General features: G+C 37.6%; 3 protein-coding genes across 3 annotated transcripts in view; 2 read left to right on the top strand and 1 right to left on the bottom strand.

Annotated features, from left to right (window-relative positions):
* Positions 1-606, top strand: part of LOC116614593 (adhesion G-protein coupled receptor V1) — a 31417-nt gene extending 30811 nt beyond the window's left edge. The window contains exon 23 of the mRNA XM_048731548.1: positions 434-606. Coding sequence (XP_048587505.1) covers positions 434-446 — 13 coding nt within the window. The 3' untranslated portion in view covers positions 447-606. The remainder of the gene's footprint in view (positions 1-433) is intronic.
* Positions 607-4144: 3538 nt separating this feature from the next.
* LOC116614585 (adhesion G-protein coupled receptor V1) overlaps positions 4145-17743 on the top strand; it is a 35592-nt gene continuing 21993 nt past the window's right edge. Inside the window, exons 1-6 of the mRNA XM_048731547.1 lie at positions 4145-4269; positions 11668-11776; positions 11919-12148; positions 13078-13183; positions 15484-15713; positions 17387-17501. Coding sequence (XP_048587504.1) covers positions 4203-4269; positions 11668-11776; positions 11919-12148; positions 13078-13183; positions 15484-15713; positions 17387-17501 — 857 coding nt within the window. The 5' untranslated portion in view covers positions 4145-4202. The remainder of the gene's footprint in view (positions 4270-11667; positions 11777-11918; positions 12149-13077; positions 13184-15483; positions 15714-17386; positions 17502-17743) is intronic.
* LOC125570132 lies at positions 7100-11176 on the bottom strand. The gene is made up of 2 exons (XM_048731214.1): positions 11092-11176; positions 7100-7836 (listed from the first exon to the last, which is right to left on the bottom strand). Exons 1-2 carry the CDS (start codon positions 11152-11154, stop codon positions 7123-7125), a joined length of 777 nt encoding a protein of 258 aa, XP_048587171.1. The 5' UTR covers positions 11155-11176; the 3' UTR covers positions 7100-7122.

The raw sequence follows: 17743 nt of genomic DNA, 5'->3' as shown, positions 1-17743 counted from the left end.
ACGGGAATTTTTAACAGCAAATCGAGCAAAGGGAAATCCCGTGAATTCCCGACAAATTCCCGGAGATTCTCGACAATTCACTGCAATTCCCGGGAAAGTGTGCCCCTGATCTCATCTTAATTAAAGAAAATAAGTCACTCATAAAAATGATTGTCAAATACCCACTAAAGAAAACTTCAGTGTTGTGTATTTAAAAATACGTTTAGTAAAAACTTGGGGAAACAAAAATTCAAAATAAGAATAGCTTACTTTTTAGTATTTTAAGGCTGAAGATGTTCTTAATAGTTAGTGTACATAAAAATATAATACCCAATGAATTGAAAAGGTTTACAAAAGCACGCCCAAAGTATTTTCAACAAAGAAGACAAGCTCAATTTCTGTCAACCTTAACATCTTATACGATAAAGTTACATGTCGTTTTTCATTTCTACAGGCCTAAGGTGTAATTCAGCAATGCCGACAAGAACAGATACAATCACAATGTCACAGAGGTCACAAAGTCTACACCACGCGAATTTAGAAAGCCTTTACTCACTTGGACTTGCATATAACTATACAGGAGCGGATCTAGCTTTTTGCTAAAAGGGGGGTTCTGCTCATTTACAAAGGGGGGAGGGGGACATTTTTTGCTACATGTGGCTTTCTGGCAGCCCAAGGGGGGGGGGGGGTTAAACCCTTTAAACCCTCCCCTAGATCCGCTACTGATATACTTAATTAAAGCATTTTTTTAAAATTCTTATAATGCTTTTCGTTTTTAAATGTCTCTGGTTCCAAGTTTCCTCCTTTGTAATGAGTGGTCCTGTATACTCAAATTTTTAATTAGAAAAATAACAGGGAAAAAACTCCTTTTTCCTGTATTGCAGGCAATTAGCTTTAAATGGAACCTAGCTTTAACGGGCACATGATTGACTTAACGTAGCGTAACAAAAGAATGCAAAAAGTTCAAAGAAATCAACCCAATTTTATTCCTGCTATTACGGACTTAAATTTTTGCAAGACCAAATAGATTTTTTTACCAATGGTAAGTAAACAGCAACAAGATAAACTGCGGTATAGAAATCAAGCTGCCCTTTGGAAATCGTGCCTCACCCTTTTTTTGAATCTGAGCCCGTTAGACTTGGTTCCAGATTTATGCCATTCACGAATCACATGGCGAAGGTAGCAATCACGGATGACGGTTTTTAATTTGTCCTTTTCACGATTCTCGATTATAGACAAAAAAGGCCGTTCACAAATCACGAAAATAACCCTTACCGCCCCTGATCGGGAGTTGACGAGTATCATCTTTCAAGCTCAGGAGAGGAACTCCTTGTAAAACTCACACGATTGTGATTACTGCACGAACGTATTCAATAAAGCATAATCTGTAATCCAAATGCAATAAAATGCACAGTTTGAGAAAGTCATGTATTGCCCCACAACCTTCCCCCAATCTGAAGGTGAACTTTCTTGACATTGCTCCAAACAATTCCAGAAGCGTCCTATCATCTTTCAAGATGTTTTTTTTTTTTAAGATGATTTTTTGGTTTTTAAAAAACCCAAGGACACCCTCCCGTTATACCATGCAAGCTTTATAGAAATAAAAGTTAATATTTCGAGGCCTGCTACCCCACTAAATTGTACTCCGGAGAAACATTGTATGTCTTAATGCGTGGTAAAGCACTAAACAATCGCTCACATGTTGCGTTTGTTGTGCCTGGTGCACACTAGTGACATAACGGCACTTTGTTAAACCCGACATAACGACAAAAGAGGGTTTTTTTTTTAGTTGTTAACTTGGAAACATCATCTAGGATACCTCTTTGAGCAGGAGAAAGACCCGAAGGGTTGTGTTGACATTCTCTACGTTGGGCTGTTTGTTGTCAACACAAACAACAGATACGATTGCCTAAGAGTAGGTAATAGTGTTTGTAAAGCTTTATTATCAAAATCATAATAATAAAACGCCGTCCAGCTCTTCTTTGAAGCAATTTCCTTGTGCTTGGTACACACTAGTGACATAACGACATGGAAGCGCGCTGTTTAGACCGACATAACGACCTGAACATGATGACATAAAAGAAAATAACCATGTTTTTTCTCTTATGTCGTTATGTCCATATCGTAATGTCGGGCTTATGTGAGAGTGTCAAACCATTCACCATTCATTTGAACATACGAAGATAAGTATGTGCGCGCGCCCATGTCGTTATGTCATTATGTCACAAGTGTGCAGCAGAGGAGCTGATCCAAATAAGCGAAGGTATTGAAACCTTTCTGATTGCTAGTAAAAAGATACACGTCTTTGGGTGATGATGAGAACTCTTCTGCGTTTCCTTGTTTAAATCTTTTTGGGGTCTCTCTCGCCAACAACGAAATATGTTATATCTTTAGTGCGCAAGCTTTCGACAACTTCGGATTCTGAATTGTCTAATACCGCATTTACACCAGCACTTAATCCAGTTTAAAGGTGGTTTAATCAAACTGGTTTAAATCTCAATCTCCCAAGAGTGGACAGAACCAAAAACAAAACTGAATAGACTGTGCTGTACATGTTACTAAGTAATCATTTAGCTAGTAAGAATTCAACAGAATGAGAAACTTGGCAAGTTATCAGGCAAGGGAAAACCTTGTATAACTAAACATGGTTTTAGGTGTGAATACAGCATAAGTCAGTTTATCAGTGTGCTGCCAAATCAATTCAGCACTACAAATTAACGTTCTCCCAAATTTAACTACCTCGATATCTCGAGTGTCTTTTGGCTACAATTTTTTCTAATTTTTCCCCTTTTAAAATTGGCTCGTACCAATTCAGAGTATTCGGTATTCGGTGGATACGGCCCTAAAGTTCTTTGACCAATATTTCCGTACATTGGTAAGTTGCTTAATGGTTGCATTTGATTGCATTACTTAGCTTTGTAAACGTGACCGTGTGACTCGCGCTTTATAAAACAGAAAGTTCCAAGGGAAACATTTAAGAATAACATTGCTGATTGGATGAAATATATACAAAGTGCTAGGCTTGATACCTGCACGTAAATAAGCTAAACGTGACCTCATTTGACCGCATGACTCACGTTTATTTTAACAAAAAGGCCGGCTCAATGCAGAACTCTTTTCAAGGTTGCTGATTGGATAAACATTATATATACGCTCATGTTTTGAGAGCTTGCTGTGATTCAAAAGCTTGCAAAGCGTGTCTCCTTAGTTTAGAAAACCATAGCAAAACCGAAGTCCCAAGTCTTGTCTGGGAATTATTTTTGTAGTGGGCTTTGCATGCAAAACCCAAAATTTAGACTTTTCTGCAATGGTGGGAGTTTTATACTTCCCTATGAAGTATATACCGGGAAGCGATAACTTTTGAAAAATAAAATCGCCTGATACTCGGGCTATTTTATACTCCGTCTGGTATAACTTTTCCCTTTTTTGCACTCTTTTCAACAGAATGTGCTGTTTTAAGAAGGGATTTCGCTAATTTCGTAGGAATTATCTACGATCAAAATAAAGCGAACAGGCGCACAAAAGACCCGAAACCTATTCAAGCGAAGGCATGCAGAGAAGAAGTTAGCTCACCCGAGGGGCTATCCAAGGATAGTTGCGAAGCTGGGGGATTATTTTCTTTCTTTTTGGTGTCATTCGGCTCAGTGATTAACCAAGGTCGTGAATTGTAGTCTGATACAAAATCAAAATCCCGCGGAGTCATGCTTGATAGACAGATCAATTTACGAGAAACAATAACTCTGTAGGAAAATCAGCAGGAAAAAAACATGACTTATTAAGTTCTTCACAAAACGTTGAAGTCATTCAGTTTAAAAAGATTGATTCGAATAGTCACAAAGATTGTGAATACTCTCATGGCAGGAATTTTAACTGCAAAAAATCCTATTACAAACGAAAATATTTGTGTGATTGTGGCAAATAGTACTTCACAATCACCGTTGTTTACGAAATTAAATTTGCTCTAGCCATTTAATACTCGCTTGAGCTGCATACACACAGACAGAAAATAGAAAATAAAGTTTCACGCCAATAACAATTCCGTACCAAGCAAAAAAAAAAGTTTTCAAAAGTCGACTTAAGACTGACGCACATCAACTTATTGTTTTAATCTTCCCATGCTTTTTTTGACACCGGGGGTCGATTAACTATGCTAATCGAAATAAATATGCTTAAAAATAGAGAATTCTTGTCAGTGATCGATTCGCCTTATCAGTCTGTAAGAGATGGACGGACCGTGGAACATGCTGTCGTTTGTAGTGACGCTACTGGTTTGGGGGCGCTTTGCTACAGGTAAAAAGAACTCAATTCAAAAGGACTTGTTTCCCCAAAAATCATGCATTTTCAAAGCGCTCTCATACAATCATTATTTGCTAGATTTCCCTAATTCTTTGAAATTCTTATAAAAGAAACATCCTAGATTCGGAGTTTATTACAGTTCTAGTTTAAATCTAAACCGATTGCGGAATAGGTTAATTCAAGGTCGAAGTTTGGAAAAAATATAGAAAGTTGTAAGCATTAACAAATTTTGGAGAACGTGCTTACAAGTTTTGCGCTTGGAGAAGTAAGCAGCATATTTTTACCATAATCGTATTTCAAATGCATTGATTTTGATAACTTATAACTTTCGGCGAACTGTGTTTAAACAGTTATCTCTTCTTGAAAATAATCAAAGCTAGGATATGAAAAAGTACTAATAGATTTGAGTTAATTATGTATATGCGCGTCACGACGCAATACGGCAATTTCGTTGCATAGGTTACTCTTCCAAACTCCCAGATTCCACTTCGAACTTCTGTTGTTTTGGTTTTCAGCTGGAATTCACAGGTTGGTGACTCTCGAGGAAATGTCGCTGTATGCCCGTGCCACCAAAAATCATGCAATTGCAATTCTGTATCAGCTATTAATACAAAGCAAATAAAAGGCAAGCAAATTCTACAAGCGTTCTATATTCCTTTGGAAGAATGAATCGTTTTTACAAAGTTTTCCAACTGGCCAAAACATCGGGCGCCATTGAACAGGGTGGATTCTACACTTTTTGTTCCCCTAAGTTACCTAAAACAATAGCAATCAAAGCAGGGTGTGCCATCGGCTTCAAATTTGAACATTTGAAGCAGTAATTTATTTCATAAAAAGCATATTATTTCTAATGCAATTCAAATAAAGAAACCATAAGTTCGTTTGTAATGGAATCTGAATTATTACAAGCTTTTAAATTTTACTTTTTTGCTGATGACACAAACATGACATAGAACTATTTACGGGTATGAAAGATAGAAGGTCATTTGAAACTATTAATACTGAGTTAAGCAAACTATCTTTAGTGTCTCTAGACACAAAGAAAACACAAGCTATATGTTCTTTAAAATAGGGAGGTGAAAAACTGCACACACAAGTAAAACTAAATTAAACTTAATTGTGCCAAATACAAAGAAGAGTACACTCTTGTTTTTTTTTTATGCGAATCACTTTTTAAAGAACGTCCAAATTTTAAGAACATGCCGAGGCTCAGATGACAGCATTGTTTTGTTGGTCCGGTGCGTTCTTGTCGAATCAAATTGTGTATGTGAATAACCTTAGTTTTTAGTATGCTAATGAGCGTAGCGTCTTCGCTAGCTCGAAAAAAAAAACAGCCTGAGTTCGAGCCCTTTTAGATGCAAATAAAAAGGCGCAGGAACAGGAGTTTGTTCCAGAATTTTTATCTATTTCATTTTATAAAAGCATGACATAAAGTATTTTTTTACTTAGCAATTATTTCTTCAGTAACTAAAATCGGGTGAAAAAATATAAGAAAGGAAAACTTGAGGGTATATGAAGAAAGTCTTAAAGTATAACAAATTGGTTTCAACTATCTTGAGGGGACGGGAGGGTAAAGAAAGAAATTACTCGTTCTGACATCGGCGCCCTGGAAGAATGATGATTACAATGTCGGCTAGAAATAAGTTTTCGAAGGTTGTCATTTCTTTCGTCCAATATATTTTGATAAATTGTAAGGTTGAGTGCCATATGGTAGGGGTTTGATTATCGATAAAAGATTATGGATGATAAAATGCTTAAAAATGCTTGTATTTTTATATGATGCATATGTCTGCGCAATCCCCCCCCCCCCCCCCCAGTCAAGCTTGTATTTATATACATCTCTTGCATTTCAAATAAGCGTATATAATTGACCAATACCAGATAATCCAACAGTTTGTGTTTATAGTAAAACTTTACTTTAGATTATGCAATGATTTTGAGAGCATTGGGGCTGCTAGACTGACTGCCGACCGACCGAAGGATCTTGACTTTTATGGGAACGTTATAATCGAAAATTACACTTCCAGTGGTGGCATATTTTGACAAAATTTGGCAATGCCTGGTGCACACTAGCAACATAGCAACATATGAGTGTTATGTCACACCCGAAAAGACTATGAAAACTGAAGACATGCTCAACATTGTATTATTGCTAGAATTATGTGTATTCATTTCATTTAAATTTCGCTTCTAAATGAGAGAATTCTGTCCCAGTGACGTGCTTATGTTTTTATGTCTCTAGACTAGTAGCGACCCTACAAAATCAATCATGTCTGCATAAAAGTATACAAACCCTACTCGTGAACTTGTTTCCGCCACAAATAGTAAAATGACCATATCCCCTAGCTTGAGATAAATACCCTGATAGTAAATGATCTAGTTGGACAGCCGTCCCAGGCCCGTACCTAGGATTTTTCTCTTGGGGGGGGGGGGGGGGGTGACATTAGATGGATGGATGGATGGATGGATGGATGGATGGATGGGTGGATGGGTGGATGGGTGGATGGGTGGATGGGTGGATGGGTGGATGGATGGATGGATGGATGGATGGATGGATGGATGGATGGATGGATGGATGGATGGATGGATGGATGGATGGATGGATGGATGGATGGATGGATGGATGGATGGATGGATGGATGGATGGATGGATGGATGGATGGATGGATGGATGGATGGATGGATGGATGGATGGATGGATGGATGGATGGATGGATGGATAGATAGATAGATAGATAGATAGATTTTATTCATGGCACCTTATAAAACACGTAAATCCACAAATAACATGTTTTTCTTACTTTGCCTTTTGCATTTTTTTTTCTTGTTTCGAATGATTAGGTGACGTCACCGTACGTCGTCATCAAGCTTCACATTTCTTGCCTTCATACATTCAAAAATATGTTTCGCTAAGCGCCGATTCACGTTTTCATTCCGGCTCAATCCCATAATTCTGACGAAGTTATTTTCTTTGTTGGCATGGTGTCTAACATTGATACCTGCATGCGTTTTAAGGAAATCCAGTAAATTATCCCGATCATCTTTATAGGCCGGACATTCTAACAGAAAATGCTCTTCATCCTCCACTTTACCTGTCTGGCATACTAAGCATTTTCTTTCGTTAGGCTTTTTATATGGCTTTTCATACCTTCCAGTTTTAATTGCTAGCTTATGATTGCTTAGCCTGAATTTAGTAAGGGCAATCCTATGGTCAATATTTTTTACGTCCGTTAGATAATCTTCTAAATTGTGGGACAGTTTAAACTTTTTGAGCGTACGCAATTTGTTCTTTTGGGCTTGGTCTTTTCTGTTGTCATTTTGAATAGAGCTAAGCCATGTCTGTTGTTCAATGTCATAAAGCCTTTGTTGAAGAAAACTGTAAGTTGCTTCGGGAGTGTTTGTGTCAGTCAGCCAAATATCGCTCCTACCCGCAAGGTCTAGTATTTGTTTAATTTTTCTATGCCAAAAGTTCTTGTTTTCATAATTAGATATGGTAGCGAATGCTTTGCGGGAGAGTTTTTCGTTATTCCCATTGTTGTTTGAAAGTTTAAGCCAAAGTTTGATCGCTCTACACTTTGCTTTTGTTCCGAGAGGGAATCGTCCTAATTCAGCCCTACACGCGTTCGAGCTACAGTATCGGTTTACGCCGAGAAGCCATTTTAGAAACTTGGTGTGGACCATTTCTATTGGATCTTTTTCTAACTTTCCCTTGTAGTCCGCTCTCCATATTTCGCTTCCATTAAGTTTGGATTGGTTGTATCAAGGTGTCAAAAAGGCGGAGAGTTAGTTTGATATCTTGTCTGAAGTGCTCTCCCATTTCTTTTCTTAACTTGGACATCGCTTTTAATGCTACGTTTTTGAGCTCCTCCTTAGCCAAATTAAAATTTCCATAAGGGCAAAAATGGAGTCCAAGGTACTTATAACTTTTGACATTTTCTATTTTATAAGTTCCGTAAAAGATTCGGTAATTATTCATTGTTTTCCCGGTGTTATTAAAAATCATTACTTTTGTTTTATCTAGATTGATGGATAGTTCGGATGCTTTGCAATATTCTTCGAGGCTGTTCAGATATTCTTGCAGGCCCTTTGCTGATTTTGATAGGATAAGTCGTCGGCATAGAGAATGCAACTTAATGGCACACCGTTTAGGTCAATATCATTTCGGTATTTTTCATTTAGTTTTTCTGGGAGGTCGCTCAAGTAAAAATTAAACAACGTTGGCGAAATCATACAGCCTTGTTTCACGCCTGCGTAGCATCGAAAGGATTCAGTTATGGAGCTTCCAATTTTTACGGAAGACTTGTCATTTGAGTACATTGATTGGATTATGTCGAGGAAACGCCCAGTAACACCTACTGCTTTTAGTTTTTCAAATAGTTTCGCCCTAGGGACGCAGTCGAACGCTTTACTAAAGTCCACGTAGCACGCAAACAGGAATTTTTTTTTTTTTTTGGGTTTCGCTTTGACATGCTTGTCAATTAGTGACTTTAGAGCGAAAATGATGTCTATTGTTCGTTGTTCTTTCCTAAAACCACATTGTTCTGTTTTCAAAATGCCCTTCTCCGTTAGGTAATTGTATAATCTTTCGTTCATGATTGACATAAATACTTTGCCTAACGTTGACAAAAGTGTTACGCCCCTGTAGTTTTCAGGTTTCGATGGATCTTCCTTCTTATGAATCGGGACTATTAAACCGTAACTCCACATTGTGGGGTAAATCCCAGAGTTTAATATTTTGTTGAAAAGGTTACCGAGATAACTTTTCAAGATCGTTTTGCTGCACTTTAGAAATTCGTTCAATATGTTGTCCGCGCCTGCTGCTTTCCCAGATTTTAAATTTTCTATGGCTTTTATAATTTCTTCCTCGTTTATTCTGTAGTCCAGGGGCCCCTCCCGATAGTTTCTATGATCTATTCGTCCGTTTTGCTTGGGCTGTGCTTCATTTGTTGCATTCAAATTGTTGAAGTGCTGAAAAATTTTTCCCGCATTTTCAGTCTCAATTGGCGACGCTTTTGTTGACTTACCGATGTGGAAACAGTTTTTCAACTGTCTCCATAAAGACTTAGAATTTCTAAAGTCGATATTATTGATTATGTTCGCGTAATGATTTTCTTTTTTTCTTTTGCACGTTTTTTTAAAGATTCTCCTTTTCCGATTCAGAGCATCTCTTTCGAGATTCGGTATCCAAGAGAGCGAATGTTTTCTTTTTCTGCTTTACATTCCTCGTCAAACCATGGTTTGTTGTTCTGATTGTTTACCGTTTTTGTGTTTTGATACTTCATGCCCGCCGCCGCGCTTGCGTAAATTGAGCGGTCATTGTCTCTGTGCTATTGTTTTTTAGTGCGTCGCTTAGTTTTTGTTGCATATCATTAGAAACTAAACCTGTATTCCGTCCTTCCAGATAAGTTTTTTGAATTCTCTGAATCCTTCATTTTGGCCTGTCCTCTCTGCCTCTGCACCCTTTGATGGGCTCCGGACAGATAAAGCATAAGATAGAGAGCAATGATCAGTTAGATGTGGCTCCAGAGGTTTGACAATAAAATAGTTAATGCTATTCATGATATTATTTGAAGCAATCACATAATCTACAACGCTACTTCCGTTATATTTGAAACATGTTTTTCTTCCCTCGAGATCCCCAACTGATCTTCCGTTCAGAATTCTGAGATTGAAAGCCGTACAAATCTCTATAAGATTTTTCCCTCGGCTATCTGTCGTGTTTACGTCTTGAGAATTTCTGCGATTTGTTGTATCTGTCTCATAATCTTCTGGAAGTTCGAAGAACTTTTTGCTGTTATCATCGTTTAATACATATTCCTGCAAAGCTCCAGTTCGCGCATTAAAGTCACCTTGTACAATGATGTCACCTTTTGTTGAAAAATTAAGTATTTCTTTTTCGAGATCATCAAGTAATTCATTGTTATTCTCTCTTTGTGGACTTGGATAAACTGTTCCTATATAAATATCTTTCTTCAAATGAAAATATGTTTTTTAAGTTTTATCCACAAAACGTTCTTATTTATTGATGGCATGTATACAACGCCATTGTTTATATTATTTTTAATATATATTACTATTCCGCCATAACTTCGTGAATTGTTTGAACCTTCTCTATGTTTTACATAATGCTTAAAATTTGTAACTTTTAAGTTTGTATTGGTATTTGCATGTGTCTCAACTATACCAAAAATTTCATGCTTGTTAATTGTATCCTGACTGTCATTTTGGTTTAGTTTGTTTCCAAACGTTTTACTGCTGAAGCCATTAATATTCCAGCAGCCGATTCTTAATTGTAAATATTCTGGAGAAGATATCGTGAATGTTAAATAAATAAAACAAAAAGAGCACTTAGCTTGGACGGTGCCTTCTAAAATAATGTGCTAATGCGTTGAAGGCTTGCAAGGATGGGAATGATTCGTCGTTTGAGCCCCACATTGTCCTTTTCTGCTGCTTATGCGGTGGCGCTCTTGCTCTTCTTTCACTTCTCTCTGTGTCCCTTCGCAAACCGGTTCTAGCTTTGATGTTTGAAACAAACTTCTTGGTTCCAATGTTGTTATTTGGGTGTACATCGTCGTGAAAAACTTCTGGGTCGAGGTTTCCAAAGGTGTCACTTGTAACGCGCTGATTGTTGATGAAATGGGCCCCATTGTCCTTGCAAATGTCTTCGTAGCAGTAGTTTGTGTCGTCTATTTTTGTGCCATCTCTCTTGGGAGCATACAAAATTCCACTGACAGCTATTCTGGAGCTGGGTCAGCGACCTTTGAGTGTATTTACACAGTTTTCCATATTAACAGCTATTTCATTTACACGCAGTTTCTCTATGTCATTTGTGCCTGAATGTACAATAATGTGTTCATAATCGTTCCTGTCGTCGTCCATAGTTTGTATGTATTGTAGAAGCTTTTTCATTCCTCCTGCGACATATTGTTTATTAACGAAACGATCAGAAAAAATATACCTAATTTTTTCTGGGGGGGGGGGGAGCGTTGGGGGTTGGAGGGAGTGGGTTTCCTGACAAAAATCTCTGACCACCCCCGAAATAACAAAAGTGTTTTAATGTTTTTGCACTATCTTCATGGGACGTTTGTCGGATTTGGCTACAGAAAAGTCTAATTTATTTATTGATGACATACTAGCTTATGCTTTATAGTTTGGTCTACAAATAGCACGTCTATTGAGAACCGAAAGTGGCTTTCGGTCGTTGTGGGGAGATGCGTTCGCACCCCCCCTGGGTACGGGCCTGCGTCCACAGTCAGTTGTAAAGTACTCACTTTAAAGTACTCACTCAGCGCAAAGGATACGGCTACGTAGAAATATTATAGTCCTTATTACATATAATCCGGCAAAGCTTTGTATATATATATATATATCTAACAATGATATTGTTTCTAGGTGCCGTGGAGATTGGATGGTCAGTGGAAACAATGAGTGTTGACGAAGGTTCATTTTCTCCAAAGCAAATGATCACAAGATCATCTCCTACCGGCCAACACATCGTTTCGTAAGTAAAACTTAGATGCATAAGCGGCTAGCACTAAGAAATCAATTGAGAAGGAGGGAGGGAGGGAGGGAGGGATCAACCCAAATTCCCTCCTTTATAATTTGAGCTCTATTAATCTTCTCTTTTTTCTTTAATATTCTAGCATCAGTTTCAAAGATGTCACAGCAAAAGAAGGCTTTGATTACGGGATAGGATCCAATACTGATGTAGTGTTCAGAAACGGTGACAGTTTTAAAGACTATTACTTCCACATACAAGACGACATTGACGTGGAAGAGGTTGAGACGTTTGAACTGACTCTTAGTTCAACTGATTCTGATGTGACAATAATCAAACCAACACTTACGGTCTCAATCAATATGGATGATAAAGGTGAGTACAGGACCCAAGTGGGTATTCAGCTATTAACATGACGGGGGGGGGGGGGGTCCAAAATGAGCTTGCCGTCAGCATATAAACAGCACTCGCAGATAGAAACACCCTTGTGTCTGATTCTTATATGATTTTTTTCGATATTGCTATGTATTAGCACTACCGGTGCAGATTCATGCTACTTTAACACCAAAACAATGTTCAGGAACATGTACAGCACAGTCTACTCAGTTTTGTTCTTGATTCTGTACACTCATTGGAGATTGAGATTTAAACCAGTTTAATTAAACCACCTTTAAACTGGTTTAAGTGCTGGTGTGAATGCGGTATTAGCCGCATTGGATGACGTGGCGTGCAATCCCACTTCTACATCCGCCAAAGGAAGCGATTTTTCTTTGTATATTCTTTATAATATTCGCGTACTTAGAATACGTAGACACTAAGACAGAGCAAAAAAAATGGCAAGTTTTCCCAAAATAAGGTCTGGTTAATTTTGTTAAGCTTGAATTTTTGCATAGAGGTTCCTTATGTTATGTAAACCATCATATCTCAAAACGTGTTTTTAATGGATTCGTCTTCGAAATATGAGGCTTAAAGTGCAAATTTCAAATGTCCAAAGTATGAATTCTCCTCGTTTTTAGGGAGAAATCGGGCTCTGATAAAAAATTAAGCCAACTTTGCTCACTAATATCCAAATTTTATATCTTCTAAATTTCTTTAAAATTTGGAATTTAGCTTTTGGTCAAAGAAACTCCTTGTATGCGGAATCTTCAGCTTATATATTGAGAATTGGAAAATTTCTTGCCATTTTTTTTTTGCTCTGTCAGGCACTTGGTAGATAGTATTTTATTTAGGGGTAACCTTATACTTCCAGTCCCTACCGCATATAAAAGAGCATCAATGAGTTATTTTCCGCCTTTTTTCCTCAGCTAAATTCGAAATTAAATACAAAGGAGAGGTCACAGAGGAAAATGTATATGGAGCAGTTATTACCAGAACAGAATGTTGGGGCTGCAATGCGACGATATCCATCAAGTGAGTACAATAATTGTTTTTACCAAACAAAAATCAAAGCAGAGAAAATATGAGAGATAACTTACATTCGTTTACTCTTTTTGCCTTTTAGTCTGGCTCAGATTCGTATTGGGTTGAGAATAATTAGCTCGGAAACCGATAGAATATAATTGACACGAGAAATTATCATTTGATAGAAATAGCAGAAGCAGAATTGTTTTTCTTCGAACAGTTCTCGAACAGTAACTCTACAAAAAATATTGAGTTACGGTAAAGGAAAATTACAGTTAATAAAAAGTTTGTATAAGCTTATAAAGTACTCAGAGCAATAAATATATAGTTAGTTATACGATTTGAAAACGTACCGTTTCATTTGTTTTCATTTGTTGGCGAGAAACCAACATAATAATCATACTTGTGCTGCTTGTTTGGCTTCGATTTCTCCGTCCTTAGACATGCTGAAATGTCTGTGACCGATTACAAGTGTGTCTTTTATACAAAAACGGTAGGAATAAACCACCGGACAGCCTGCTGGTGTGCGTAGGACCCTGTGGTCTGCCTCGACAATGAATTAATAAATAAACCTTTAAAAGGAAAAGTCGACAACAACGCAGATTTATGTTTTTAGAACGATATTTCGACAGGCCAATACCTGCCTTCTTCAGGTTATAAATATAGCATTTATTATAACCGGAAGAAGGCAGGATTGGTCTGCCGAAATATCGTTATAAATCTGCGTTGTTGACAACTTTTTCTTTTAAAGGTTTTTCATTTAAACTGTATACAAAAACTATTGAAAACGTCAAGACCAAGTAAACATCTTGGGAAACTAGAGTTAAAAGCTTATTTTGATAAACAGCTATGTGTTGTTACTTTTCTTATGGAGTAAGAACGAAATAGATCTCTACGGACAAGTTCGCGTTTGTTTATTAGTTATCACAAGCCTCTCAATGAAGTGTCCACAGAAACTATAAGCAGATGTCTGACTAAGGAAAGTGCTTGAAAATGCTGTAAGTAACAAGCACATTTGGTGCGCATAGCACAAGAGCAGCCTCCAAATCTGCTGCCAAGGCGCCATGCCAATAGAGAGCATCATGGAGGCAGCAGGATGGACCAATGCTGAGACATTCAGGAAGTTTTATAGCAAACTAGTAGCCCCCATTGCGGATAATTTCAGAGCCAAGTTTCTAGAGATTGTAGATCCTGATAGGTAATCTGTTTAATAAAAGCACAAATTGGTTATTGGTCAGGAGCGGAGAAGTCACGTGCCCACCCTGCTGTATCTTGTATATCTTAGCCCTACAATATGCTGAATTGGTTTATATGGCCATTCGCAGCTCCAACCTTTTAAGACTGCCTGCTCTACTCCAGCGCGCTTTCCTCACGTGACTTCCTGACAGATAAATCGTAGAATTACAATCAAACTTTCCCTTATTAAGTTTTAAATTTTCGCTAATCTAAGCGCGCTGCAAACACCTGTCACGCACCATTTCAAACGAGCGCGCGCTGCTTTTTTTTTCCTTCAAAATACTGTTCTTTGTTTGTATTGTAGAAAACAAACTTCCCATAGGCGCTACGCGCCTCGTGACTCCACAACATTATGTTCATAAGGTGACGATGGAAATTTGTGATGACCATATATATAGATCATATGGCCAGCATTATTCTATAACTATATATAGGGGTTATTTGCCGGGTGGGAGGTCCGTATCGTGAAATACCGTGGTCGAGGTCTTGAAAAGACTGACCGAGGCCGATTTTGCGAGCAGCGCGCGCAAAATATCGATATTCTCGGACCTAGGGTAGATATAGGAATCTCCGGACCGCTCTATTAGCCAATCAGAATGCAGGATTCGTTACCGTGAACCTTAAAAAAATTAAGTCTTAACCTTAAAAAAATTAAGTCCTGCCTTATTTACCAACAACATATATTATGGCCTCCCTTAAAGCCGCATTGTCACCAGTTTACTTCCGGAGGTCCGACGGAAACCTCAACCGTTCAAAGACAAAAGAATCTATTAGAATCCAAATTTAACTGGCCATTCGCACTCAGTTATCACACTGCTTTTAATATTTTGTAATAGTTTTCGTGTTTTCCGTTAAAAATCATCGGAGATTGTTACGTAATCGACCGTAACGATATACTTCACAATGGCCTGTTTTATGTGATAACGATATAGTACATATGGCCTGCCTCATTTGATAGCTACATTGTTTTTAATGGTCTGCCTTATTTGATATCGATAAAATAAATGTTATGGCCTTCCTTATTTTTTTTATAACTATATAGTTGTTTACAGCTTGATTAATTTGATTCACAGGTGTTCCGCTGAGAGCGATGAAGCCATCTCAGGCACAGACTTTACAGCTGTTTCCAATCAAATAGTCACCTTTAAAGCGGAAGATAATGAAATGACATGCAAAATACCGACACTCGCCGACGATCTGATTGAAGGGGCTGAAGACTTCAAGATCAAGCTGGCAACCGATTCTACTATCGCTACAATAGTATTAAGTAATCAGGTCGTAACTATCAAAGACGAAGACAGAGGTACGCCATGCTTATAATAGAATAAACAACTTGTTTTTTTTTTATTTTTATGAAATATTAGACTGGGAATAAGTTTTTTGGTGGTATTCTTTTAATAGCGCAAAGTTAAGTTTTAATTCGTAGGCTATGCTCTTGTTTTGTCGGCTCTCTATATATACCTATTCTATACACCAAAAAATGGTATTCGGCTCTGTCAAATTTTCATCTTAAATAAAGACGAAAATTTGGCAAAGTCGAATACCAGTTTTTGGTGTATTGAATTTATTCTTCTGGTTTACGAACACGACTATTTGGGCTTTTTGTATTTACACACAGTATCCATATATGTTATTCAAGCTGAATACACCACTTCGCCTATCAGGAACACTGGCTAACACTTTTAAAAACGATAACCGTCAAACTATATATATATATATATTATATATATATATAGTGATTTAAGTGCGGGAAAAAGTAGAAGAGAAAGTCGAATTCGCTGTTTACGTCTGACTTCTAATTACAAGTTTTATCGGCAAACTTCAAGATTTACAGCAAAAATACAAACGAAAGTCTCATTCTTATATGTAATTGAAGTAACCTAGGATAATATCAAACACAAGTTTAATGGTAGGGACTTACACTGCTCTTGTATGTAGTTTTTTTTTTTTTTTTTTCGTTTCTAGGTAGTAAATTTTAGGTGTTTTTCTGCAATTTGAGTCCCAACTCGACACTAAACGTGGCCGGTCAAGGAAAACAGGGCTAGCATCTTCTATGCTGACCGGATATGCTTATTTGCTTGTCCAGATTCTCAAACCAATCTATTTTGCCGTCGATTGCCGACTTTATGTGGGACATTTGTGGGACCACATGGCTGTTATTGCACCATCTCTTTCCTGATTGGCTATTCGTGCGCGCGTGAATGACATGTCGGATCTATGAAAAGGGGACTTGCGCTAAGAGATCACGTGACTTTTTGGGTGGAAAAATAGCGCACGCTTACGAAAAAAGCCAGAATTCCTATTTTCAGGAAGTGTTTAGTTTCATTTAAAGATTTTATTTTTTCGTCGTTCTCTGGTGTGACGGGCGCAGTCTTTATTTTGTTTGAATTTGCCACCCAAAAAAATCACGTGATCTCTTAGCGCAAGTACCCTATTCGCTTGCATAAAATAATGGTTCTTGTACGCTGCTTTTTTTGTTGTCCTTGCCACCCTCAATCTTGTTTTAAAAACTGTCGTTTTCTAGCTCGCTCGGTCATTTCCTTATTAGGCATTACATACCATATTTGGGAGTCCGCTTTAATCACTTTTTTCGCTTTTTTATTGCTCTAGAGCTTTGTAAGTCGAGAATTTCAAAGAAAACTTGCATGAATTCGTGTTTACTACGATTTTGCTGGCAGCCAACTTTGATATGGAGCCTAGTCCCTAACGTTTTAGAATATCGCAGGTCACCCGCACGCTCGCCCCAGGCTCTTGTAGACCATTTAGCAAAACGACAGCCATTGATTGGTATGATACATCATCATTTAGAAAAATAAATCGATTAAGGCCATTTTTATTTATTCTTAGCATCTTTGATATATGTTTATCTTTGATTCCTTGTTCAGTATTCTGTATTATTTTATGCACAAAAGAAAATAACTAAGAAAATACATTTACCTTTAAGAGTTGGCTCACAGAGTCTTTGATTTTTTGCAGTGACTACACAGTTCAAAGGTTCTGATACCTATACGGTCAGCGAGGACGGTGGAAAGGTTACATTGACTATGGAAATGATCGGAAAGGAGCTGATCAAAGACACACTGACCGTGCAGTAAGTAGATATGAATATGTGTGAAATATAAACAAATAGTACACACACGATAAGAAAAATACAGGAATCACCCAAAGGCTACAATTCTGGATAATCCGGTGAAAATTCTTTTCTTTTCAGTAACTTTAAAGCCGTATGCAAACGACTCTGGTAGTATGATATGAGCTAAATTATCTCTGATTTTGGGGTTTTAGTAGAGAAACAGTAGAAAAAGTAGCGTTGAAACAGTCTGCATGGCATGC

Source organism: Nematostella vectensis, chromosome 8 (assembly GCF_932526225.1).
Source record: "Nematostella vectensis chromosome 8, jaNemVect1.1, whole genome shotgun sequence".
Lineage (NCBI taxonomy): Eukaryota > Metazoa > Cnidaria > Anthozoa > Actiniaria > Edwardsiidae > Nematostella > Nematostella vectensis.
Note: the sequence above shows the minus strand (reverse complement) of the source record. Positions and strands in the feature narration are given on the sequence as shown.

Bases quoted from the DNA above. Each gene is read 5' to 3' on its own strand.
- LOC125570132 (XM_048731214.1), bottom strand. From the start codon at position 11,154: ATGGACGACGACAGGAACGATTATGAACACATTATTGTACATTCAGGC. The intron at 7,837-11,091 runs AAACTGCGTGTA...TGTAGAGCGATC, and splicing joins CAGGCACAAATGACATAGAG to AAACTTTGGCTTAAACTTTC.